This window comes from Aphelocoma coerulescens, chromosome 11 (assembly GCF_041296385.1).
Source record: "Aphelocoma coerulescens isolate FSJ_1873_10779 chromosome 11, UR_Acoe_1.0, whole genome shotgun sequence".
Classification (NCBI taxonomy): Eukaryota; Metazoa; Chordata; class Aves; order Passeriformes; family Corvidae; genus Aphelocoma; species Aphelocoma coerulescens.
The window spans coordinates 16,296,963-16,323,877 of NC_091025.1; the positions used below are offsets into that span (position 1 = coordinate 16,296,963).

Consider the following 26,915-nt stretch of genomic DNA (forward strand, 5'->3'; position numbering starts at 1 on the left):
AGGAGATACAAATCATCAGCTTCACAAATTAATATATTCTCTCCATTTATGCCTCCCATTGAAATGTCTGTATAAAAGCATGCTCCTATATGGGATGTTATCTTCAGTGCTTTTGTGGGGGTTCTTTTTTGGTCTTAAAATAGAAAATTTGTGAGGTCTGTGGATGTGTTCAGAGCAAAGGGCAATGAAGAATGGAATGGGATGGGAAGAACCCATGATTTTGTCACAAATATTTACATGGCTTCAAGATAAAAGGATTTTTTTTTTCCCCAAGAGTTTCCTAACTAGTAGGATACTACAAGGAATCTACAATTAGTATTTGATCAGGTTTTGATCAAACCATTTTGTGAGATCATTTTAGTGAGTTCTGTTTTCTACATCAAATAGGATTTCCCTCTAAAAGCATACCAGGAACAGTACTATATTTTGTAAGGTCTTTCACTTCTGCATCAGAAGTTCAACAGATAAGTAATTTAAACACACATGTGGTCCTAACAGACTAAAGATGAACCTCATTCATGATTTCAAATGCAGAATTCAACCTACATTATTCTAATCAGCACGTAGAGAGGAAACTGGGAGATGGCACAAGGGTTTTTTTTAGAAAAAAATAGAGACTTTATACCATTTTTTGTTAAAAAAATAAAAGCATGTTGATTTTAACAGTTCACTGCCCTATAGTAATTGTAGATAAATACTTGAGACTCTCTAATCCTATTACCCACTCTGCAAATAAGTGGGAACCTAAATTGGTGTCCTGGATATTGTATAGTCAGAATCCTTCTGACTTCAGCCCATCTCCAGAAATCCTGACCATGGTGGCTTTACAGTACAAGCTCCCCAGGGCTTCTACTTCACAAGTTTGCTGAGATCTAGAATGTAATAAACTTCACACATCATTTGCTTCCTTTTCCTGACTGTTGAACAGCACTCTCTGAAGTTCCATCAAGGTTCTCTGAATGTTCCAGACCATTCTCCCATTTACAAAAACTCCCTTTATTTCTGTTCCCTCTAACTTTGGATTTGTCAAGATGCACCAATTCTTCCATTAAAGCAAGAATTTTTTTGTTGGTCCTGCCTTGAATTTCTTTTATGCATCTTTTATTACAGTAACTTGAAGTTTCCTTCTTTTCTCTCTGTAAAATCCAGGACTTACAACCCTCAGAATACACCTACATACCTGAGAATAAATCTCCTGCCCAGACTCACAGGCTGCACAGATCCTTGCAAGCTTGGAGTGCAGGTGAGCATCGTTTCCAGAGATCTCACATGACAACAGGTATCTCCTGGTCTCACACAGCATCAAGTACAACCAACCTGCTGTTGATTCACCTGTGTGACCAGGTGATGGCAAGGCCAAGACAAAATCATAATCTCTGCCAGGGTTATGAATTCATGTTTGATAATTACTGAATTGTAAGTCTGTAACTTACTGGTTTATATACAAACATGATTACTTACAGAAACATCATGATGAGCATTTGATGCAGAATTTGCAGATTACAAATTAGAGTGCCTCTGAAATATGAGCAGGAAACATTCTGAGGAGAATCTTGCCTTAACTTTATGGGACTGCAGTGTCAATATTGAGGCAGGAGAGAAGAACAAGGCATTCTTCCTGGTTTACAGATACCTTGTAGATGAAGAGCAGGATGGCTTAGGGAAAAGTGGGACAGTCAACTTTGCTTTTGATCAAAAGGCAAATATGCCTGAAGCAGTAAGTGCTCTTGACTGCCACATACTCAATAGCTGGGTTTCCAGGAGAAGAAAGGGGCTGGAAATCCCCTAGGATCTTTTACTATAAATAACTTTAAATATATAACCATAACAGAATTAATTGACCCCTGTGGAGCAAGACATTGTATATGTCACCAGGTGCACCCAAGAGACATTCCTCTCAAGCATAAGTCTAAACCTTCAGGAAGGACTCTGCTCTGCTGCATATCCAGACAAAGGAAGCTCTTCCTACACTGTTTACTCCCCACTCAGGATTCTACAAGTGTCTTGGCAAGCAGCTCTGCAGCATCCAGCCCAAAGTGACACAACAGCCCCCATGCGATTTTAGATGGTTTGTACATTGTCACTTTTTGTAACAACACTTGTAGCTCCATTTTCTCAAATGCAAGTACAAGTGATAATCCTTTCCTGTATAATTTTGCAAATTAAACCTAAATTATTCAGAAGTACAGCTGCTGTTTTCTAATCCTTGCTAGTTCTTTATGCAGCTTTCTCTCTATAAGTCACTATTTTTTCTTGGAATCTAGCGCTGAAATGAGTGCAAGAAACACCTTCTGTCATGCTAAATGCAGAATTCTTCCTCCAAAAGGGAAAAGCTAGTGACATTTTCAGTATCTTTCAGTATTTTATAACAATTACTTTCCAGTTTATTTCAACCAGCTGGAAGACCCTTTCTGCTGTTAAACATAGTGTGCTATATACAAGTCCAAGAAGGTTAGAAAAAATGTTTTTATTACAATAATGTACCTAAATGGACATACCTATGCAGTCAGAAACACCTCCTACATGACTTACAATCAAATTAAATCAGCTATACAGCCATATCAAAAAGTGATACCCGAGGTGTGTTGAAACCAGACAACACAGTCATGATCAGTTGTCACTGAATCACACTCTAAAGGTATACTCTGTTTTCCTTGGCTGGTGCCTTACTGCTTACCAATAGAAATGCATTATTAATAATATCAGTAAACAGTTTTAAATCCTTTACAGAAAAGCTGTTCTTAAACTCCTGAGTTTTCACATGATAAAGTTTTTTTGACACAGGACTGACACAGAAAATGTAATTTAACTTATTTTTTTTTAAATAATGATTTTTGCATGACTTCATCCTACTCTCTAAACACTCATTTTTCTCAAAACTATGTTCCACCCCCATAATTGCCTTAATAAAATGTCTGTGTGAGAAGCAGACTGCTCTTTTCACATTAAATACATAAAACACAACAAACACATATGCCCAACACTAAATCTTAGTAAACATTGTTCCAATTTTTTTCAATTATTTGTATATATGCAGTAAACATAAAGAATCCATTCATTCTTCCTTGTATTTCCTATTTACAAGCATAATTCTCCATAACTTCAATATCTTTTGTTTTGGTCATCCCATTTCTCTGTGTGAAACCCAAACTGTTTTTACCTCAGCAGAACTAATCAGAAGAACAATTTACATTGTCAGAATGTGCAGATTTGGCAAAGAAAATATATCTGATTCCATTCTGCCTAGCCACACAGGCTTCTGGTGAGCTGCTCAGCATCTGGCCAAAAGGACTGCTGAGAAACGTGGTCTTCCAGCTTCCCCAATTCTGGGAAACACATCATTGGACTGCAGCCCTATGGCTTGGGATGTGAAGGCTTCCAGGCTCTGGAGCAGACAACTGCTACAAAATCAGGGAGCCCACATCTGCCAAGGTCAGTAGCTCTGAAAGCCAGATGGACTGACCTAGATCCAGTGTCCAGTGTAACATTCCTCCATAGAGACTTCCTGGGTTTGAGAGGGGTTTGGTCCTAGGTAGAAGGAAGCAAACTTTGAAGTATCACACATGAGCACTTTTAAGAGACAGGTAGTGACAAGATGCTTCTATAAACAATCCTTTGAAAAGAACGTTTGTTTAACTACCAGCAGTGTGACAGTGCTGTGCACTGGTGTCAGGTTCATTTGAGGTGTCTTATACTGTACATCACAATTAGCAAAGGTGTCAGTCAGAACAGTAATTATAAGAAATACTCTGGTTTAGTCAGTAATAAGGTATAATATACTGCCAACAAGGGCAGAAACCACCTTTGAAGTAATTATCTTCATCTTTGAAAATTAAAGAAGCTTGACAGTGATATAAACCTAAACTAATATTCTGATTTATCTAACTTACACTTTGTGCTCTTACATGTTAAAAATACTCAAGCATATTAATGCTGGAGGTCTGGAAACCAAAACTTATGGCTGCTGTACAGGGGATACAGAGAAAATATTATTGTCTCTACAGCCCAAGGAATCAGTGAGGAATGATGCCTCTGTGAAGAATTAATCTTTCACGTGATATGAACGTGTGGTGAGACAAGCTGAAGGCAGTCAGTGCACCTCTTGTTTAACTCTGTTGGAAATAACTGCAGATAAAGGACTGTTCAGGCAGCAGATTCCCTGCTTTCCTCATAATAAAGTTACAATATTCACTTTTGTCCTGCTCCACTCCCCTGTCCTAGAACAGCTCGTGGGGGTGTGGAACAGCCAAAGCTCTGCAGGGTCACCTCAGGCCTTCTCACCATGCCTTGACCTAAGCAAAGACAAAAAAATAAAGTAAAACATGAACAAGAGCTACTTTTTAGCCCAGCCTCACCTTCCTCTCCCAGCTCTAGTCTTTTGATCACCTCCCTCTCTAGCTTTCTGTGAAATCTGCCCTCCATTTATTCCTCTGTCTTTCTTTCCATTTCAGTGAAACAGTACCCTAAAGGGGAGACAGACAGTGAGGTAAAGTGAGTAACTTCAATATTTTTAATGTGCATCTTTGATTCCATGGGCTCTTAAATAAATACTTAGAACCAATAGTGTTCCATACCATCTAAAGCAGACACTTTTCCACAGGCTACAGCAAAATTTAATAGTTGGAATGCAATACTTAACAATAATAATAATTTTAAAAAATCTAGTGCATCTCATACTTGTGTCATTTCCAAAAATAAGTAAAAAACCAGCACTAGTTCATGTCTGTTACTAAAGCAAGGACATAATACCAGGAGAGAACTGCTGGCTTAACACATCTCTTTTCTGCACAGTAGTATCTTTAAATAGAGCCCTGCTTCAAATTTATGAAGTTCAAAGAATATGGAAGGGCTTATTTCAGGGTGGGGTTTTTTTATTTTTTTAAAAAGCAAAAAGTAATTCCAGCGGGTAACAAGGGTAAACTTCCACATCCAGATGTAGCAACAGTTATAAAACTCCTAAATGAACACTCCTATAAATGTGAGAATATCTGATTTTACTAAATAAAACAATACTACTGTCAACTGCAACAGCTTTCCTTTTAACTTAGATATTTCTAAATTTTCTACTCTCTATAATTCATAGTTCAGATATTTTTTTGGGAGCTGGGGAGCATGTGTTTCAGAACAAGCAATGTTCAGCTGCAAGGAGAGCTAAGGAAGAAGGACAAACCTGATCTTCTCTTACAGGCAGTACTTAATTGGCTCAGCTGAATGCAATGGTCCTAAACTGTCAACACAGTTGTCCCGTTCAAGTTAATTCCTACTTTGAACCTGAAATATGGGCAAAAAGTCTTTAAGGGACAGTAAAACAATACAGTCAACATTCCTCATTAACCAAACCAACAAATAAGTGACTAAGTGCTTAATCTTGTAGAAATTTAACAGTACAGTAAATATTATCAGAGGAAAATATCACAATTCCAAAAGAAAAACAGGAAACTGGTTTAAGCCACAGTCCACCCTCACTTCATATATGTGCTGATAATGCAGAGTTCCTGTTTTATTGGCTTTGCTGTGCTCCAGCTCATTACACACAGCTGCTTCCCATGGGCACAAGTACAATACACAGAAGGAGAAAGAACAACCCAAAGTATAAGATTTTAGCTGAAAAACTCAAAGGCTTTCATGCTCTACTTGATAAAGCAAAAGAAAAAAACATTTAACACATATGTTTTTTTAAAAATTAAGGCATAAAAACATACATATAGCAATAAAAATCCCATTAATGGCTTCAGCCAGGTTAAAGTAACTATTGACACCATTTATAGTGATTAAAACCTTGGGGGAAAAAATCAGCAGCTTTTCTTGAGCCCTCTACTGTTTAAAATTGAGTCTCAAAGGGCTAGTGAAAGATCCTGCTTGTTAAAAGTGATCTCCTGGAGATTTTTACGTATCTCAAGTAGTCCTGATAGCTCTGCTGAATTCCTAATGTACACATAGTGCATTATTATTTGCAAACCAACTCATACTGAGTATCTTTGAAAGCTGATATTCCTAAAGAATTCAGAGTACAAGTGTAAAAAATAGAAAAACCAGTCTTTTTAAAGCATCTCTTTTCTGTTTACCATCCTTCATCAATATAAATGGCACACAGAATTCTGTGGATATGTCAAATGTGTCTAGAACTTTCGGGAATCCACTATTTCTGCATCACAACTCAAGGTTCTGAACACTATAAACAAGTCAACTGATTCTCAAAAACCTTGGTCTATCCTTTCATACTTTCACATTAGGAGCTGCCCCGTTTTCAGAGGAAATTATCTATACCCCTGAACAGCTGAGAAAGAAACCAGACAGCTGACGAGCCACAGATGATATACAACCTAAAGCATTGTTGTCTCCAGATTTCTTTGATGAACCAAACTCCCTTTTTGCTTCCTGAGCCTCGTACTGTAATTGACAATAACTACAACGACACCTTCTCGAAACACAAAAACTCATCAACTGCCAGCTCCCTGCTAATAAACTCATCCAAAACAACTTATTAAGACATAACCTTAAAGTGTGTGAGCAAACAATATGCAGTGAAACCCGCAACACAAATATCTATAAAGCGAGATGAAGTATTAGGATTACTGCAGCTTTCTCTGAGCGAAGCCAAGCATATGGTGGTATAATGGAGCATGAATTTACAGCAGCAGAGATGTACGATAGAGATTAAACCTTCATCTGGGAGAACATACTGCACGGCGAAAAAAAAAAAAAAAAAAAAAAAAAAAAAAAACCCAACAAATTTTTTGTTTTGTTTTCTGGTTTAATGATGAGCACCGAATACTCTTGTGTAGAACGAGGGCTCCCTCTGCTGCCCCTGGGGAAGGACAAACCAAATCCTGCCTGCAGAGCCGCTAAAAAAGTGCTCCCGAAATGGCCCTGATTTTCAATTGGTCTGAACATGCTTCTCAGAATACGAGGATGGATGCAAGGTTTTCAGGCAGGACCGATAGGCTCCTATGATCCAACTGGAGGGTGTGACATGGAAAGATCCAAAGAAAATTAACTCCACTATTTTTGTCTGCATTCACTGCAAGAGTTGTCAAAGGAACTAGCACTTGACACATTTTGTTAGTTTTTAAAACTAGACCAGAAATATTTGATAATATATCTTTATTAGCCCTGCTTTAAGGGACTTGTAGCTTATTCATCCTGATAGAACACCTTTTGGTGTTGTTTCTTCGGTAAAATTAAATCTTAAAGTACGACTGGAAAACCTCCAGACTTTAGTAAGAAAGTGTAACCGACCAACACTGAAGGCTGAAATTTGAGATGTCGAAGTTACTTTTTTAACGTGATTGAAGCCATTAAATGGGTGTGCCAGTAATACTCTCATTGCTATTATGACGCTATTAGAGTGACTTTGTATCCAGTCTGATGAAGGCCAGTACCTTTGTCAGCTTTTGGGGGAAGTTCGGGGTTTTTTTTCTATTCGATTCCAGAGACAGGGCCATGGGTGAGGGGCGGGATGTCTTTTAGTCCCAGTTCCCGACTGTGGAAGAACTGGGGAGTAGGTGGGCTCAGCACAGGGAGGCACTTTTGGGGAGCCCCAGCTGAGCAGAGCTTGGGGCAGCGCCACTCCCTGCTGCACCCCTGGGAGATCGACCAAATCATGTCCCCACTGCTGCTTTTTAGAGGAAATCGGAAGGCCCAGGCCACCAGTCCATGGTGATTTGTACCAGTCACTGGCACAAAGGGACACGGCAAAGCCTCGGTGCTCCATCAGCTCAGCGGGATCGTGCCCGTCCCGCCGCACCCTCACACACAGAGCGCTCCTGTGGGACCCCGCCCCGCTCCGGCTCCTCATGCCAGCAGCTCCCAAAAGACGGGCAGCTCAGGAAAGACAAGGAGCTGCTGGAGAGGGTCCAGCAGAGATCACAAAGATGACGAGGGGTCTGGAGCATCTCTCTGATGAGGAGGAACTGTGAGACCTAGGCCTGGAGAAGAGTGAGAGGGGATCTCATCAATCCGTACCAGTATCTTCACGAGGATGGCGCAAGGCTTTGTTCAGTGGTGCCCAGCGGCAGGGCGACAAGCAACAGCGGTAAACCAAAACACAAATTCCACCTCAACATGAGGAAGAACTTCTTTACACTGAGGGTGGCAGAGCTGCCCAGGGAGGAAGTCTCCCTGTGGCGTCTCCCTCTCTGGAGACATCCCAAACCCACCCAGACGTGCCCCTGTGTCCCCTGCTCCGGTGAGGGGGTTCGGGGATCGGCGGTGGATTGGCCTCGCCTGGCGCGGGCGCGGCGGGACGGGGCAGCGCTCGGCGGTGGATTGGCAGTGCCTGGCGCGGGAGGCCTCAGCCATGGCGGACGAGGAGCTGGAGGCGCTGCGGCAGCGGCGGCTGGGCGAGATCAGGGCCGAGCACGGGGTGAGGGGAGCGGGGGGATCAGGGACGGGCACGGGGTGAGGGGAACGGGGGGATCAGGGCCGGGCACGGGGTGAGGGGAGCGGGGGGATCAGGGCCGGGCACGGCGTGAGAGGAGCGGGGGGGGTCAGGGCCGGGCACGGCGTGAGAGGAGCGGGGGGATCAGGGCCGAGCACGGGGTGAGGGGAGCGGGGGGATCAGAGCCGGGCACGGGGTGAGGGGAGCGGGGTGAATCAGGGCCGAGCACGGCGTGAGGGGAGCGGGGGGATCAGAGCCGGGCACGGGGTGAGGGGAGCGGGGTGAATCAGGGCCGAGCACGGCGTGAGGGGAGCGGGGGGATCAGGGTCGGGCACGGGGTGAGGCAGCGCCCGACCTTCCGCCCGACCCGCTCTCGGCGCCCCTCGGCGCCCCTCGGGAATTGGAGGGGAGGAGGAGAGGCCTCTGCGTGACCGAGCCCGGGGGCAGCGGGCAGAGGTCCGGCCGTGCCCGGAGCTTGGGCTGAGAACGGCTCTGAGCGCAGCCCCGTCCCTTGCCACCACCTGCCTCCGCTCCTCCTGCCGCTGCCCTGGGAGGCTCGGCACACGAGCGTTCCCTCTCCGACCCCTCACTATTCCATCGATTACCTTCCTAGCTTTTCCAGCCATCTCAGTTTTTAGAGCTGAATCACAAAATCACAGAATTGTTAGGGCTGGAAGGAACCTCTGGAAATCATTCAGTCCAACCCCTCACCAGGGCAGGGTCACCTGAAGCAGGTGATGCAGGAACGCATCCAGGTGGGTTTGGAATGTCTCTAGAGCAGGGGACTCTACACTCTCCCTGGGCAGCTGCTCCAGTACTCTGCCATTCTCCATGGAAAGTTCTTCCTCATGTTGAGGTGAAACTTGTGCTTTAGTTTATGGTCATTGCTCCTTGTCCTGTTGCTGGGCACCACTGAAAAGAGATGGACACCATCCTCTGACACCCCTTGGAGATGTTTATATGAAGTGTCAATTTCATGTTCTTGTGAAGGATCTTCCCTACCTCTGACCAGCCCCATTTCCTGTATGGTTTTTCTGTCCTGCTTTCACACTTTTTAATGTTACCTGTAAAATCTGAGGTGTTGATTCCATATAAAGTTAGGTTTTTTCCTTTTTTTGTTAACTTGTTTCTGAATAGCCATCACTAATAGGGACTTGGAAGTTTGCCCCTTTTATTTTTCATATGTACTAGTGTTTAATGCAGGAACCAACTCTTGTAGAACCCCTCTCATTAACTTTTCATTGGCTTCAGGAGTTAGACTTGATGATCCTTGTGGGTTCCTTCCAACTCAGAGTATTCCATGATTCTGTGATTCTGTGATTTCAGCTGCCACGCTGACAATGTGTTAAGTTTCATTTTACTTATCCTTAACTTACTCTAATGGGTTTATAATGCTTTTGTCAGTTTTCTGGGCTTTGGGGAAGTTCATTATCCCAGACCTAAGGGGAAGGCCTCTTTCTGTCCAAAGCCACAGGAGTCTGTGGACAGACCCAGGAGCAGCACTCACCCCGCTGTTGGCGTTACTGTGTTGTGTGGAAAGCAGAGTGTGGCATGTTTATTTGCTAGGGCAGCAGATTCCCATTTCCAGGATCTCATCCGTGGTCAGGCGGGTTTAGCAGGCAGGTTTAGCTTCCATCGACGCTGCTGGAATATTTTAACTTACTGTCCTGTGTGGAATGATTCTGGATTGTGATATTCACTCTGATCTCCTCCTTCAGGATCCTTCTGCTGATCCGTCACAACAGGAAGCGAAACAGAGGTATAAATGAGGCTACTGAATTTTGGTCTTGCATCCAATAATTTTTAATCATTTACTCTTTGGGTTTTTTTATTATTTAGTTTCTTTGGAATGATGCCCCACATTTTTTTTGTTGCTGGGAAAACCACCAACAAAGGAATTGAAATGTCAAAGATTTCACAGAATTTGATACTGGTGTGGCTCCCATGCTATGACTATACTGCCTGGAGCCTGCTGGGGTGGGAGGGCATGATGAGGAAGCAGCAGCAGCTCATTTTCACTTGGGACTTGCCTGAGTTCAGTAACCTTGTGACCTGTAGTGATACAATAGGATGGTCTGGGGAAGCATCATCCCTCCCACTGTCACCTGCTTCTGGAAGGCAGAATCCTTGCCTCTTCAGGCTTGGTAGGAGTTTATGATCCAAGTCTTGAAGGCTGGCAGAACTCCCAAACTGGTGCTTTTTGTTAGTGGTGAGTTTGGGGTTGGGTTGGGCTATTATTGCAGTGGGAAGAGCCTTTCCTAGTTGATTTGATTTTTCTGGGATATCTATTGCAGTTAAAAATCTGAAACAAAATGATTTATATTGGAGCTTAGTGTGGGAACCACTGTTCAGTATTTGTGCTAAGGGAAGGACTGAAAACAAATGTTTGAAGAGCTGACTGCACAATCCAACTTTGTATTGACTAAAGTTTCATAAACTAAAGCTCCAATTTTGCAGATACTTACTGTCAAATATTGTAAATATATGGAGACTTGGTGAAAAATTCTAAACACATAATAAATGAGGTTTGGTTTGGTTTTGGAATTGCATGGCCAAGTCCTTGGGCCTGCTCTACCATGCACTGCCTTAGGGTGAATTCCACTTGGATAAATGCAGGATCTAAAGGGTAGCACAGCTGTTGTCTCTTCAAATATAATCATGAGCAGTGAGAAGGTGTAAGTATCAAACTGCACCTTCATTTCTTGGAAGATGTTGCTACCTGTGTAATTTCAGCCTACACAGAGCTGCCCAGGACAGGACATGCTGTAAAAGATACCCTGTAAATGTAAGGTTTGCAGTGACTTCAAGAAGCCACTTTGATGAATCAAAAGTCTTCTGTAGTTTGCTGTTTTGTGCATGTTATTTTAGGTGTTTGAAATCCCACTTTCAATGTGTGGTTCACTTTTCCTTGCAGGGAAGCAGAGATAAGAAATACTATTTTAGCTCAAGTTCTTGATCAAGCAGCTCGTGCAAGATGTGAGTATCCAAGTAACTTTCTAATAAAAAGTACTCATATAAGGGACTCCCCAAAAGTGTGTGTTGTACAGAGGCCAGACTAGAAAAATACTATTGTTGCTGAGAAGATAAAACTTGCAGCTTTTCAGACAGCAATATCAGAATTTGAAAGGGAGAGGCTAATGGGTATCTGAATTATGTTAATGTTTTGGGTTTTTTTTAAATTAGTAGAAGGAATTATACTGAGAGTCAAAGTGGTTTAATCAGGAGCAAATATTTAAAAGTAAAATAGAACTGTCTTGTACCTGGCATCAATGAAAATGCCTTTTTCAATTTATTTCATGACCCTGGCACAAAGAAGATGGTTTCATAGGGACATTTCTCACTTTTTAGTTACTAATGAAGGTATTTGAGAATGTTTTAAACCCAAATGAACAGAGCCTGTTTTTGTTGCAGTAAGCAATTTAGCACTTGTGAAACCAGACAAAGCAAAAGCAGTCGAGAATTATCTTATACAGATGGCAAGATTTGGACAGCTAGCTGGAAAGGTGAGTATATTTCCTAATTCTTTCTCACATATATTTGTTTTTAAACCAAATTCACTCTAAAAAAAAAGATGTCTGTAATAGATGTAAATTAAATTAACTGTAAACAGCTTCTAAAGACTATAATTCCATCAAAGACCTTTTGTAAGAAGGGAAATTGTGATTCAGTTGTTTGATACTAAGCATCTCTCAGAGTGTGTTTATCCATGTTTTGTTTCGCTTTCCTAGGTATCGGAACAAGGTTTGATAGAAATACTTGAAAAAGTGAGTCAGCAAACAGAAAAGAAAACAACAGTGAAGGTAAGTTTTCTTTCCTAAATGTAATGTTATAAAGTAGAGCAGCAGAATTGCACATATGGGACCAGTTCAGGGTGGAACTTTGTATTTGCACCTCTCCCCTGCCCTGGTGAGTGCTGGGATTCCATCAGAGCAGTCCTATGGACAGGAACAAGTGCAGCAGTTGCCCTGGGGCCAGTGTGGTGTGTGACAGAGCCTGGCCCAGCTCTGTCCTGTCCCACTGGGCCAGGCAGGGCCTGGGGTGGGAGCTGAGGAATGGGGGTGGATGTTCTCCCCAGGCAGTGCCTTCATCACCACTGCATGGAGTGGGAAAGGTTTGTGGCAGCCTGGATTTACCATGACCCTTCAATTTTCACTTTATGTATTTCATTTTAGTTCAACAGAAGGAAAGTACTGGATTCTGATGAAGAGGATGATTATTAATACTACTGTAAGGCTGCCAAACGAGAGCCTGGGAAAATGCTGTTAGCAGGCAGAATGCAAGATCTGAAAATGTTTACGCTTCTTGACTTTTTTTTTATTATTATAAAAGGCCAACAAACTTGTAAAATAAATCTGAGAAGGGGGATTTTATAACTTAAATTTTTGTAGTATAAGAGGCCTGAGCAGTGTGGGGTTCCCCATGGCTTCATTAGCATGAATGTTTTGTTGCCCCTTACTCACTGTAAGCTCTGCTTTCAGCCACTGCACACACTTAACTTGCTGCTATTGGAGATAAAACACAGGAGGAGCCAAGTGAGAAGCAGGGAACAGCCACTGAGAGTTTAAAGTCTTGCCTCCAGGCTCTGTCACAGAAGTGTTAGAAAGGAGACTCCCTGAGCCCCTGAAGGATGCCTGTCCAGTCATTCACTGGCTCTCAAGTCTTTACTGGAAATTTAAAAATGAAAGTATCAAAATAGTGTTTGGACCAGGGGGTTCCTATCGTGCAGTCTGTGTAAAGAAATGTTACCCTGTGCGTTCCTGAGCTCTCTCAAACAAAGCAAGTTAACTGTGTAATACACAGCACTGTTCAGACACTTGGTATTGTGTATTCTTACAACTACCTCCACTTTTATCAAATGGCTGGAGTGTTTCTTACCTGGAAAAAAAAAAAAAGACCATCTTCCTAAACTCTGCAACTCCTGCATGCATAAAGTAAAACCAAACATGTGCTGTACCTTTATTCAAGAATATGGTTATGGAAATCAGTAGGATGCATACTGTAATGTGCTGATAAACACTCTCCCACCACAACCCCCTTATCTGACATAATTTAACAGGATCATGTACGATTCCAACTGCAGTGTTTTTGCAACAGAATAAACTTGTCTCAAGTGAGCACCAGTGGGTGTGTTTTTCATCTTGTCTGGAGTTAAAAATATTACACAGTTGTTATTTTTGTTTCATTTGGTCTAGCCTGGGCATTTTGCTTCTTTGTGTATGTAGTTAGGATGTCTTTAGTAATACCCTGAGTGTGCCAAATTTCTTCAGACTAATCATCCTTGTTGAGTTTGAAGCCAGCACAGTGAACTGATTTTTCTCATCCATATAGTTGAGAAATCTGAAGAATAATTTAGTTAAATGCATGCTACAATTAAAACACAAGCAAAATTCTCACTCTGTGATTTGGAAATCAGATCTGTGGAAGTCTACTTTATCTTAAACTTTAATATCTGGGTTATTCTTGCTACAGATAAGGACCAGTGACTTACTCTGGATCACCTTTATAGTGCCACAAGAAGGAAAAACCTGTTTTATCTCTTTCCTTTTGTGTCTTTTAACTTGTAATAGCTGAACATCCTTTTTTCTAAAATGTGAATATAGAGCTAGAAAAGGAGGTTATGTGAAAATGCTCAGTTTCACTAACAATTCTATTTTGTACACCTCTGTGGATAAATCTAAAACCACACAACTTAATAAAGTTATCTGTAAATGTAGGAAGAAGGAAAGTCCAAGAGTAAACACAGGGTAAAGCCTTCAAATGCCTACAAAACCAAGCAAGGAAATCTGTGTAATTGACTCAATGCTTGGACAAAAGCACTCAAAGAAAACAGTATTTTCAAGAGTTCTTTTACTAGTTTTTTTCTTTCCATCATTTGGCACAAATCCAAGGCACATCAGAAAATCAGATGAACTCATAAATTATTAGAAAAATAAACACATTACCCTCAAATCCAAATGTCATTTGACATTTTACCTCTTAGATTAAAAAGCTATCTGAAAAACCCACCACTTTGTCTTCCAGCTTTGTATTCTGCCAGGCAGTTTACTAATACCACAGTTAAAGAATTATCTATACAAATAGTTCATGAAATAAAATGCAAGCTGGATGTGATGAGCCAAGAATAAAAAAATACTGCACTGCAAAACCTGGCTTGTGCTATTTACACCTTCTCCTCCCATAACCAAACAGTAGAAAATGAACTTCAAACCGAAGCAGCCACTTTGTAGTTCCCTGTGAGCTTTCAGTTCTCCAGTGAGCACCCCTGGGAATGGGGTAGGATTTGGCCTATTCCAGCCAGTGCTCACTGATGTGAGAAGTACCTTTCATAATGGGAATTTCACCCTTTTAAGAGCAGTCCAGAGCAGGCTCCTAAGCAGTTTTGTCTGTGGATGTTGCCCAGGTTCAGAATCATGAGTACTTGTGCATTGTTGCATTACTTGCTTTAGAGGAGGGGAAAAACAATTTTGTGTGCCCTTGCACATGATTGCTTCTGCTTTTTTATTAGGCTGTGAACAGCAAGTCCAAAGTACAGCACTGTCAAAGGCTCTACTTTTCCCCCAGTATTTTGGCTCCCCTGTAAGAACTTGATCTTGCAGCTCCTTTACAGGGGAACATTGCTAAGAGATTAGCTAGGATTACACCCCTTCACATTAATAATGCAGAGGTTATGGACTATTGTTTGCCCAGCTACTGAAATATACAGAAATATATATTATAATGGTTTGTAACATTACAATAAAAATAGAGACATTTCAGTTACCTCTGGCAATAAATACCTTGTTATCCAATATATCTTTTTATATATATAAATATATTTAATTTTCTGAATGTAGTGATAAAAACTGAAAATGCAAAAATTATTCAAAGACTTTGAAAACAAAGTGGGCAGCTGAAAAATACAATACAGGGTTTCATTTGGTTTACTGTTACATAGAACTTTTTAGTAAGTGCTAAATAGAATAGGAAAGTAATTTTGCTGTCTTCATCTCATTACATCCCTGTTTGTGAGATCAAGAATGATCTGGCTGCGTGGTCACCTCCAACATGAACGGAGGAGTCAGTCTCCAAGGTGCCAGAACATTCCAGCTGTGCTGCAGAGCTGGCCTGTGTCTGCTCTGAACCCAGGTGCATCAGTGTCACTGACATCTCTGACACAGTGAAGGGCTATTGAAATTCACACCATCAACTTCCTCAGCTTTGGGCTTCAAATCCGTGCTTCCCTGTCAGTGATCTGAAACGGAGCCATCCCAGTCCTGTGATTGTAGGGCTGGATCTGCAGGGCTGGATGAGCCACTGTCACTGCCCTCCTCTGCTGGCAGTGCCACACTGACCGTGTGTCTGCGCTGCATTAATTTACTCCTGTGAGGAGCTGTCGTGTCACCATCTTCCACAAACTCACCACTGCACCCCATGTCAGTCACCTGAACTGTGCTCTGGTCCAGCATTCCAACTGATTTTAATTTGCTTTTATCAAAGCTTTTAATAGCCATCTGTGAGGAGAGAGAAATGGTACGTTAAAAGCATTATCTACTTCCTTCATTACAAAGGAAAATTAATATGGTGTTTCTTGAACATTATTATCACATTAATTTCATGGTATTCTTTACACTGAGAACACAGCCAATATTAAAAATAGCATACTTTGTAAGAGAGTAGTTATATTTAGGCTACATATGAGAAAACAAGAGGCCAACCTGCCCCAGGCTACACACACATCAGTACCAGACCTGAAAACATAACAGACATTCCAAAACTTATTTTCACCTCACTATGCTATCACCCCAACTCTTCTAAATACCTTTTGTAATGCGAGTCTCAATGCACTTGAAATTAACAGCCATTTCTTTTACTATTAAGAAAAGTGGAAGTACTAACAGACAGGGTCACCCAGGCACTGCTGAAGGCAAAGGCAGTATTCCCTGCTTCCAGAGGTTACCTGTCAGGGAAGAGACACCCACCCTCCTCACCCTGCTTAGTGCCTCCTTTTGGTCACTCCAACGATTCTTATCTTCCATTTCCACACCTGCTCCTACTTTTCCTGTACAGAGTGGGTGGCTGTCCTTGATTACTGGCCACTCTGCAAATGTTAAAATGACCAGGAGAAATAAAGAGAATCCAAGCATGCTAATGACAGATCTTCTAAGACAAGGACTAAAGGAGAAAGTAGCTTTTTTACTGAAATAATGGCAACAATCTTGAAAAAGCTGCAGACAGAGATTATGCACATTTAAATTCACTGACGATTCATGAATTTGCTCAGCCACAGCTGTATGAACTCACAACCACAGCACACAGTTGGAGTGCTCTGTTATCAGGGTCACATATTAGATTTCTGACACCTGTGTATTGAAGTGACATACTGCTTTCAGTGAGCCACAGTTATAGAATCTAAATCCTGAGTTTAAGTAGCGAAATATCATCATTTAGAAAAAAATTAATAAAATCTTACAGCTTTATAGCATCAATTTAGTGTTCTCAAGGCTTCTGGCAAATACTCAGTCTCCTAAGGGCTCTAGGAAAAGGAAGAGTATCCCATTTTCTAGATGGATGTAAGCAGCAGAGTCGGCATTACCAAGGCTGTCAGTCTAATGATGGGCAGCTGCTGGACTAACCTGGTAAAAACTGTTTTGTTTTGGACAGGTCAGTTTTTCTCTTGATTTAGTGTTTTGAAATGACTCAGCAGAAGGTGCAATGAGAGTCAAAGCCACTGTAAAGGAGGCAGAAGGAGCACAAGTTCTGGGGGAAGGCAGCATCCAGCAGTTGGTGTGGGATGTCAGTGTACCCCAAGCAGAGGTGAATCTATCACTTATGTTTGTGTCACAGCTGACAATGCAACATGCAGTTTGCTGGCACCCTTGCCAACAGTCTCCTCTTACAAGCAGACTTAAAGCAGACCCTAAGTTCAAACTACTGAAAAAGGTCTCTCTTGCCAAAGCAGCCCTGCTTGGCTACAGCCCCAAGAAGCTGCACAGATCTTCAGTTCTAGGTTTTGCTGGACAGGACATAGAAAACAAGACAGAGATGAAGCCTGCAGTAAGAGGCTTAAGATGTTTAAAAGTAAGAATGAAATGTTTAAGAGGTGTCATAGAAGCACCACTGAAGTTTGAACAACGATGAAATGAACAACTTGGCAAACAGGTCAGAACTTTTGTGATTACAATAGTAAGCTTTCCTCTTACATGTACCCAGAGCAATAGCAGAGCAAACAAACATATTTGCTGTAATATAAGAATAATCCGAGCAAGTATTTCCACTTACCTGGTGCAGTAAGTGATAGTCAAAATTAGGGACACTTTTATCTCTTGTTATTGTTCTCCTTAAGTGTTTTTCTCTGAAGAAGATTTTAAAGAGATCAAAGAAATTAAAAGTCTTGACATAAGCCTTTTATAAAAGCCTCTCTCTCAGAAGCTCCACAAGGTGGAACTATCTCACCAGGGACAGGCAGCTCCCTGACCACACCTTCCCAGAATTACAGCCTGCTCATATTCCCTGTATTTCAACATGGAATATCCATTAAGGTTTAAAAAGACAATAAACAAAACCCAACCAATGAGTGAACACCACTGCAGTATTTTTAAGCAGTCTGGCTGTGAAACACTTAAATGATAGTACACCAAGTATTAGTGCAATCCCAGTTTTAGATACATTTTCAAGGCGCTCCCTCCCAACTCCAGTGAGCTTGTCGTGCCCAGAACATCTGCCTGGGGATGTGACTGTGCCAGCCCTGCAGGATTAACATCTCCTGTCACACCACCACGTCATGTGTAACCACCACTGACCCACTTTGGGGCTTTATTAGCAGCTGGACTTCTCCTTTGCTTATGGGAAACAACATACTCTGAGCAAGCTTCCCTGCTTACTTGTTAAATCTGTTAATTGATTGGACCAGTTGAAGTTGTCTGCTTATGGGATCATCGGCTTCCTCACAGGGCTTGGAACGCACTGGGGGTTTAAAAGAACAGGCAGCTAAAATTACAACTGAGTCACACTCAGGAATTAAAAAAAAAAACAGTTCAGATTTTAAATTTTACAGTAAAACTGTAACCGTGCTAACTTGAATTCGAGTGGTGATTTGTCTTTGGAAATTTTACAAATTTTTAATTTGCAGGAGTAAACATTCATCCTCAGATGAGCACTGGCCAAGCTTCTGAAGAGACTGTAATTCTGGACTTTGAGACCCTGAATTCCAATTTTTACCAACCTGAATTAACACACCGATGCTAAACCACCTCTTCATTAGCATTATTTACTCATATCTTCTATTGCTCTTTTAGAACTATTCATAATATTTGAAAGAACTATTCTCAATTTTAGGCATCAGCATGCTGTGATTAATTGCAGGTTTCTATTAACCATTCACAATCTTTCCAAGGGAAGGAGGCAGAGTTACTTTGAAAACTCATGGATGCTGAAATGGGCACTTCTGCTCCTCATCTTCCCTAATTCCTGCTTTGCAGCCTCCCTGTTTTCTTTCTACAGTCCTGGTGGCAGCAGGTCCTTTGCTGAGCTGTGCAGCTCTGGGGGCACAGCTTCTGTTACATCCCTCACCCCAGGGTAGTGAACTTGAAAATTCACCTGAAAAACTTCTGAGCCAGCACAATGGGAGTAGTGGATAAGGCAGATCAGAAGCTGAGGAGGTCATTAAGCCACATCTCAGAGGCTACTTAAGCACATTAAGATAGGGACCATGTGTCAAATCCTTTAAGGAGTTAAATCATTCTGCATCAATTAATATAACATATAATGTTACTGCTATTAATAAAGGGGAAGGTCAGAGTTAATATTGCAAGATAAAAGGTATCAAAATGATGGTAACTCATCCTTCCCAAGGCACTGGGGCCCTGCTGCAGCCCAGCTGTGCTGTCACTGTACCTCCCAGCTGGCACTGGGCCACCTCCTGCCACTTGCTCAAAGTCCTCTGCAAAATGTGCTGGAAGGTTCAGTCACCTCTGTAGCTCTCATTTCCACCCCAAAATATGAGAGACAGTAACTAATGAAGAGTCACTCCCTGACCAGTTTTAGGGCAATATAAATGATTGCCAACAGTCATTTAAATCTGTTTTGCTTTGCTCTGAAATGCACAGCTATTATATGGTTAACAATATCATCTCAAATGTGGCATGTTTTTAAACTTTAAATGTTTTTGTATGTAAAATTTACACATGTACCCCAAAATAAGTGAAAACTAAGTCTGAAGCAATGCCACGAGTATAATACAAAGTCTGCTGCATTTACTTACAGTCTTTTAGGTGTTTAGGTGTTACCTATCATAAATACGAAAAATAATTGTCTATAATAAATGTAAATCAATTACATAAAATAAAGTAGCACATGAATTCCTAAATCCCTTTTTATTCATACCAGTGGAAATATGACAGGTACCTTTTCTCCTTATCTTGACAGTAACGTGCTGCTCACTCTCCTTCTCTCCCTCTGCTGTTGTGGGGACACAGCTTGGTGCTGCTTCCAGCAACTTCATGATGCTTGAATTCTTGATTTTAAGAGTTTCCATTTTCACCATTATTAAAGAAAAAGAAAAACAACAGTACAATTTAGTATTTTAGTCTGTGCAGAGTGTGTTAATTAATGCTTCCACAAATCAATACAACACACGCAAAAATATCTCATTATAAAAAATACCCTTTTAAATTGTATCATTCTGAGTAGGGACAAAATCAGTGTTCCACAAGTCACACTGTAATGCAGTGATGATGCTGGAGTCTTGACCTCTTATTTTAAGCTGTATTATTTATGGTTAAGCTAATTTCAGTTTAAATGGTGACATACTGAGATTGATTCAGTACAGAATTTTGTGGTCATTGAGCTACATCTCAGAGGCTATTTAAGCACGTTAAGATAGGGGTCACATGTCAAATCCTTTAAAGAGTGAAATAATTCTGTATAATTTAATATTACATATAATATTATTGCTATTAAAAAGGGGGAAGGTCAGAATTATCCATTGCAAGATAAAAGGAATCAAAAGGCTTGAAGGGCAGAAGATGGTGGCTGGAACAAGGCACGTTGCTGCCAGTGCAACAGATTAGTGCAAGGTGTTCATTTGCCTACATCCAACAGTGCTTCTGCTCTCTCTGCCATTACAGAGATTTTAATGTTCATTTTATTTAGGTCTGTGCTTTCACTCTTTCCAGACTCATCCCTTTTGTCTAGGATAACTTATTTTAGAAACACAACCATTTTCACAGGCCATAGGCATCACCTGTACACTGTACAACGAACAGGCATCTTAGTCTTTATATCCCACATAACTGCTGAATGCAGCCCAGTCTGTCACAGCCTGCTGTGACAGCAGCTGTGTTTGTTTGCTGTCCTGCCCTGTGCCCGTGGCCAGGCTGGTGCAGCACTCACGGGCTCGGCGCAGTCCGCGGGGGTGCAGCTCCGCTCGTTGCGCAGGTGCCGCAGGGCCCCGTTCTGCAGCAGCAACGCCACCAGCGCCTCGTTCCTGCCCACCACGGCCTCATGCAGGGCTGTGTTGCCCTTGGCATTGGAGAGGTTCACAGAGGCTCCGTGCTGCACAGCAAAGTGAAATCAGAGTCAGAAAGGCAGAAGCGATGCAGCAGCCCTGGAGCTGTGCAGGGACAGAGGCATCTGCACCAACAGAGCAACAAGAACACACCTGGGCACAGGATTCCCCCACCTCAAAGCTACAATTTCATGGATCAGCTCATTTCATTTCTACATATATCTATTATCCATTCCAAGCTTAAGAGATATTTAAAAAAACTCCAACCCTATGTGATAGAATCCTAAGCAAGAAAACCTAACACCTGCCACATAAAAGTTCCATAAAAACAGCTACGTGTACAATAGTAAGGTAATATTTATCAGATTAAAATCTGTGAAGGGATGGGATTGAAAAGAGTAAGACAACAAAAACTCTAATTTTTTTCCCCCAAGTAGTTTTGACAGAGAAATGCTTAACTAAAAATACTGATCCTGAGGATTGGGTAAGTACAGATATCACATGAGAAACACCAGTTGAACATTCTGTCTTCAGTAATCTTACCTGCAACAACAGGGCAGCAGTCTCATAGTGACCATTCGAGCATGCATAAATTAAGGGAGTATTTCCATATATATCCTTTTTATTTTGTTTAGCATTGTAATCCATCAGACACTTTACCACCTATTGAAAGAAGTAACAGCTTTACTCTTACTATGAGACTAATTTTCATATTTTAACATTAACTTTTAAAAAGAAAAGCAACTGCAAGAAAGGCCAGAAAATAAAACTCGAGGTATGTGAAAAACAAATATAACCAGTAACTTAACAAAACATTAAAACCAAACCACCACAGCAGCAGCACCCTCTTCCAAACTCATCACAACACTTGGAAGGAGTTCTTTATACTGTAATTATCCCATGAACTAATCTTTATTAACCTACAGCTGTGAGTTGTATTCTTGGCTTTTCTCGCTTCCCTAGTGCTTTATCTTCCCATCATTTTCAGAATTCTTTTTTTTTCCCTCCTGCAGTCCTCAGCTCCTTATTTTTAAAACCTTGATCTTTCACTTTTCTGCATCTTCCCATTTGCCTCTCTGCCCCTGCTTTTTCATAATTATTTTCCCCTCTCAATTACTCTCCCTCCTGTATTGACACCCTCCCCTCATGGGCTCATGCTTCTCCTTCACTCCTTTTGCCTCCCTGACTTGCAGTGAGGGACGAGCTATCTGCTACCTCAAAGCTCTGCTTGGTGCACAATCCAATTAAATGAGTGGAAAATACAATAACTATTTAATACTGTGGCTACTGAAGATACAAGACAAAAACATAACCTGGAGAAAAAGGTACAGAGGAACATACACAGAAGATTCAGCTGCACAAGGGATTTTTCAAGCATTTGAAGTATGACAGAAGGGTTTTGCAGCACTTGCATTAAACCAGTATTTTAAGTAATTTATAAAGACAAGGTGTCAACTGAAACAATTTCAGCTGGAAGTTCCCCTTTCCATCTGGAGATTTTAGACAGTGAAACCAAAACCGCCAAACTCATTTTCTCTGTTACTGGTTTAGTCTGGTTGATAATTTCCCCAGACAGCTTTCCACTGGCAGGCATGAGATAGAGAGCTCCGTGCAGAAGGCAGGGTTACCTGGGAGTGCCCCTTCTGGCAGGCCAGGTGCAGGGGAGCCGCGAGTTTGGCGTTCTTGGCACTGGCACTGCCGCCGTGCTGCAGCAGCAGGGCCGCCAGCTCGCAGTGGCCGTGCAGAGCAGCCATGTGCAGCGGGGTGAAACCCTCCTGGTTCGAAACGTTCACCTCGAGGCCATTGGCACAGATCCTGGAAAATTTCTGTGGAGGAAAACGCATAATAAAACCATAAAAATAATCGTGTTTTGTTTTAACCAAAGAAATAGCCAAATACCTGCGAAGTTTATACAAAACAGGCAGATGGGCATTACAATAACTTCTGCTACAGAGCCTAATCTGAGGCCTTCAGAAAAAAATCAGTAAAGCAGAGCAGCTTGGTCGTATTTTTCAACAGAAAAAAGACTTTTATTGTTCTCTCTTTTCTTCCAACACGATAACTTCATAGAGAGAACTTCCAGGCAAACTATTCATGATATTAAAAAGAGGCTAAAGCAGCACAGGTCGAGACAAACGCGAAAGAAAGTTTTTATACAGCTGTTAGGATGCTCACACTGGACATGAGTCAGTGTTAATGAGTTACTTTCTTTTATATAGACATTTACACTCTGAGATGGACATTAAACACCTTTTAATGCTACATGAAGCTTTAGGCAATAAGGATACAAATGAAAATTAATTTAATTCATCTGGAAGCAATAGTGGCCAGAGAACAGACTCCCCCTGGGGAGTCAAGCTAAGGAAAAGACCTGGAGAACAACCTACACAGCAGTACAGAACATCCTCTTTCGCTCCTCTTGCAAACTGTGGGTGCCTGACATTTACAATGGTGGACAACCTTTAATTCTGTGCTTTCAGTGTGTGCCTGCCTAATACAGGGGCTAGGATTAATTAATAAGTTCCTTTCTCTTTGCATTCAGCAGGCAAGTAAATTCCACAGCAGATGCCATTCCCTCCCCTGTTAGCAATAAAACGAGCTTTACATTACAGACTGAAGCTCTGGCATCTTTAGCACATGATCTCTGTCCTGAAGGCACAGGGACACCCCTTACCAGAGAACAAAGCACGGTTTGAATGTGATGCATTTAAGGACAACAGCACACTAAGCCTGCACAAAATAAACACACGGTGGCAGTAGGGAATTTAGAAGTTAAGCCATCTCACAGTGCTCTTAACCCCAAAGTAGCCAATAAACTGAAAATCTGTACTTTGGTTTATTCTGCAATGACTTATCCAGCTATGTACACCTTCAGACACCTCCTGGAAGGCAAGTAATGGAATTTCTAGTTCCAAAAAGATAGGATTGTTCCTGGTTTTTTTTTAAAAAAAAAGATAGAGGGATAAAAAAAAGATAAAAAATGTAGTGTGGTAAATTACGGGGAAGGAAATCTTTGCAACTAAAAAGAAAGTCTTTGTAATTACAATCTCAGAAGAGGCTTTATATATGGCTTGTAGAAAAGATGCCATGCAATTAAAAAAAAAGACTTTATCAGCATTACATGGATTATGGGATTAGCAGGTATTCCTTGCTAAACTGATTACTAACAGGTAAGTAGATGTGCTGTGCCAGGTAGCAGTGTAAACTACAAAAGAGAAGCAGAGCCTTGGAAAAGGATGTTTATTCAAAGTTGTCCAAACCTTCCTGACAGCACTCCTCATATCCTAAAAGCAAACTATGAAGCTTTCTCACTCCATTAGACATTGAGCAAGTCCATGAACACTGTTCCCGTATCCAAAATTTTCAACCGTTCAATTAAAGTAAGAACTATTTCATAGCATCAGATGAAGTGTGAGAATCTGTATATGGTTAATTGCTTTTTAGACAGAGACAGAGGTGCTGGGCAATATGAATGCTACTTCCCTGGAGCTGAAACTTACAGTACAAGAATATAAATTATTCTTTTTACAAAAAGAATATTCCAACCTTTTGTGCTGGCCCACATTTTGAGCACTGGCATAATGGATGGCAGAATTCTGGTTTTGATGTACTGGCTGTGTCATCCTCATCTTCCAAGTCTTCTTCCATCCACTCCAAGAGGTAACGGACCTGGCATAAAAAGCAAGTCCTTCTTTACAGAGTCCAAAGGTTCCATGTCCTAACAGATCTGTGTATGTAGACAAGTCAGATTTGACATACACTTGTATCTCATGGAGAGTACACAGCTACCTCCTGGCATCAGCTGCCCACAGGCTAAATTAAAAAATCAAGTGTTATTGTTGACAAAGCAGCTAGGAAGTTCTCCAAGTACAGAGAAGTGAATTTTAAATGACTTCCTGCTGCCTAATCACAACGTCAGTGTTCACTCACTCTCAAAACATTCCAAATCCTTTTAGCTCAGATTTGTGCCAGCTCATGAATTTTGCTTCATCTTTTGCTTTAAAGAACATAAGAAATGACAAGGATGACAACATTTAACTGATACCCAAAACTTTGCAGGGGCACTGACTTTCCTTAGGTCTGTCACTTCCCAGGAGTTGGACAGTTTCACTTTTTCCAAAATGTACAATGCCTCGTTTTTGAGAGAGAGGCCCTCCAGTGAAGTCTTAGGGCTCAGGGCATTCATGGGCAACCTGCAAACAGCGATGCTTAGGGCACGTAAACTTTACATTACATTTTGTGTAACTAAAAAAAAAAAACGGTTTTAAGAAATACATTTTTATCTTGAAATTCATTAATCTACAGTTCACTAAAGACATCTTAGAATTAGCAGTGACTGTATTAATCTCCATTACTACTGGACCAAGCCAAGAGCTCTACAGCTGCTAGTCCAAGGGAATGGAGACAGTGGGATGCCTGAGAGGTTCCTCCCACTCTGTTTACTCTCACACTTGTCACAGGTTCTGCTGCTCATCACTGAGCTCTGGGAAAACAACACATTCATGTTCCATCCGCTTAAACACATGCTGCTACAACAAATCCTAGGACAGCCAGTAAGGTCCCCTGATCTGAATGATAACATAATCAGACTGAAAACAGATGTTTTCCACAGACAATAATGCTTTCCCTGCAAATTCCATGTTGTTATCAGGAGTAAAGGAAATCTCTCAAGCCTGCCTGTTTTATGGAAGGCCAGCTCAGCAAAGCTTTACTACTTGCTACATTTGTACATGTCTAAAATAAGTAGAACTGTCACTGCACTTCCCCCTTTCCCTGCAGACTCACCAAGACTCTCACAATCGACTTCCTCCTCCTCCTGTGACAGCTCAGTACTGCTGCTCTCATTATCCAATGCACAGCTCCCAACATATTGATACCAGTGTCTCCCAAAAACCTGAACACACTACTCCTGTGCATGCCTCTTTTTAGTAACAGTGCAGTAGATATTTTTCTTGGTTTAAAGGGTTTGGGGTTTTTTTTGTCAAAATATTAACTGTGCTTTCAAATAGACACATATTGAACCACCTCAGGAGATTATCCACAGTCTCATTTGCCAGGTAACTTATCACCTGAAAGGTTCTTTACACTGCTGAGTTACTTTGGAATACTCAGCCAAGCCCTCTGGGTCTGTGTACCCTCATGCCAACCTTTCAGCTGCTCCACAACACTTATTTCAGACAAGAGATTTGCTTTGTTTTGTGGTGGATTTGCACATGTCCTTTCCACTGGACATGCTGAGTACAAGGAGAGCAGCAAATCCAGTAGCTACACTGAGACAATGCCAATCACATCATAATATTTACTTTTTTTTTTTAAAATCTTCCAGTTTTACGGCACTTTTTTAAAGCCTCCTCTTGCAAAGCTCAGTTGGCTGTCACAGCAAAAATCTACAGCAGCCCTAATGACCTGGTTGCTGTGGCTGTTCCTATGGAGACAGACCTCAGGCTGTCAGAAAAAGGTCAGAATTATTAAATGGTTTTTTAATAGACATGCAATCTGTAACCTCTGTCATCCAGTTGGACAATTCTCTTTTTATGAACAGCTTTACATGAACTTCAGTAATGAGGAAAGTAAAGCCACAAAAGATAAGATGATTCTGTCATCTGAACGCACAGGCTGGATTTGTATATGCTTTTCATTGCTGGTTATCTATTGAGCAGTGCTAGATGCTAATTTTCCAGCAAGTTATATCACAATATTTAATTTTCTTGATCAAGTTTAGATTTTCACAAAGTGGGTGAAAAGTTAACTGTAATGCATGCCCATTTACCACTGGCCAAGAAGATGGCAAATATCACTACTGTACATGTTAATGGTTCTTGAAATGACTTAAGGGCTGGCATGGAAATAATTACTTCTATTAAGTCACACTGTAAACTAAGATAATGATATGTACTAAACGACTGAACAGGTCTTTGCTCTATCAGCTGATAAATTATTTAAACCATCTCAGTGGAATAGAACATGAGAGAAACAGTATTAACCCAGCATGTATTTTGTGACATGGGGTTTCTATTTTTGATGACTGTGTGACGCTTCATTGGCATTTTT

General features: G+C 41.3%; 2 protein-coding genes across 6 annotated transcripts in view; one reads left to right on the plus strand and one right to left on the minus strand.

Annotated features, from left to right (window-relative positions):
• Nucleotides 1-8,284: 8,284 nt before the first annotated feature.
• On the plus strand, nucleotides 8,285-13,500 carry PDCD5 (programmed cell death 5). The gene is made up of 6 exons (XM_069026561.1): nucleotides 8,285-8,365; nucleotides 10,099-10,139; nucleotides 11,295-11,356; nucleotides 11,792-11,883; nucleotides 12,109-12,180; nucleotides 12,553-13,500. The coding sequence occupies exons 1-6, from the start codon at nucleotides 8,300-8,302 to the stop codon at nucleotides 12,598-12,600; spliced, it is 381 nt and encodes a 126-aa protein (XP_068882662.1). The 5' UTR covers nucleotides 8,285-8,299; the 3' UTR covers nucleotides 12,601-13,500.
• Nucleotides 13,501-14,209: 709 nt separating this feature from the next.
• Nucleotides 14,210-26,915, minus strand: part of ANKRD27 (ankyrin repeat domain 27) — a 55,058-nt gene continuing 42,352 nt past the window's right edge. For 4 of the 5 annotated variants that reach the window (XM_069026556.1, XM_069026553.1, XM_069026555.1 and 1 more), the window contains exons 22-29: nucleotides 24,411-24,533; nucleotides 22,493-22,690; nucleotides 21,408-21,527; nucleotides 20,750-20,911; nucleotides 19,763-19,871; nucleotides 18,241-18,322; nucleotides 17,639-17,711; nucleotides 14,210-15,870 (exon numbers count right to left, since the gene is read on the minus strand). In XM_069026556.1, coding sequence (XP_068882657.1) covers nucleotides 15,604-15,870; nucleotides 17,639-17,711; nucleotides 18,241-18,322; nucleotides 19,763-19,871; nucleotides 20,750-20,911; nucleotides 21,408-21,527; nucleotides 22,493-22,690; nucleotides 24,411-24,533 — 1,134 coding nt within the window. In that variant the 3' untranslated portion in view covers nucleotides 14,210-15,603. The remainder of the gene's footprint in view (nucleotides 15,871-17,638; nucleotides 17,712-18,240; nucleotides 18,323-19,762; nucleotides 19,872-20,749; nucleotides 20,912-21,407; nucleotides 21,528-22,492; nucleotides 22,691-24,410; nucleotides 24,534-26,915) is intronic. The other variant, XM_069026554.1, reaches the window with a different exon arrangement.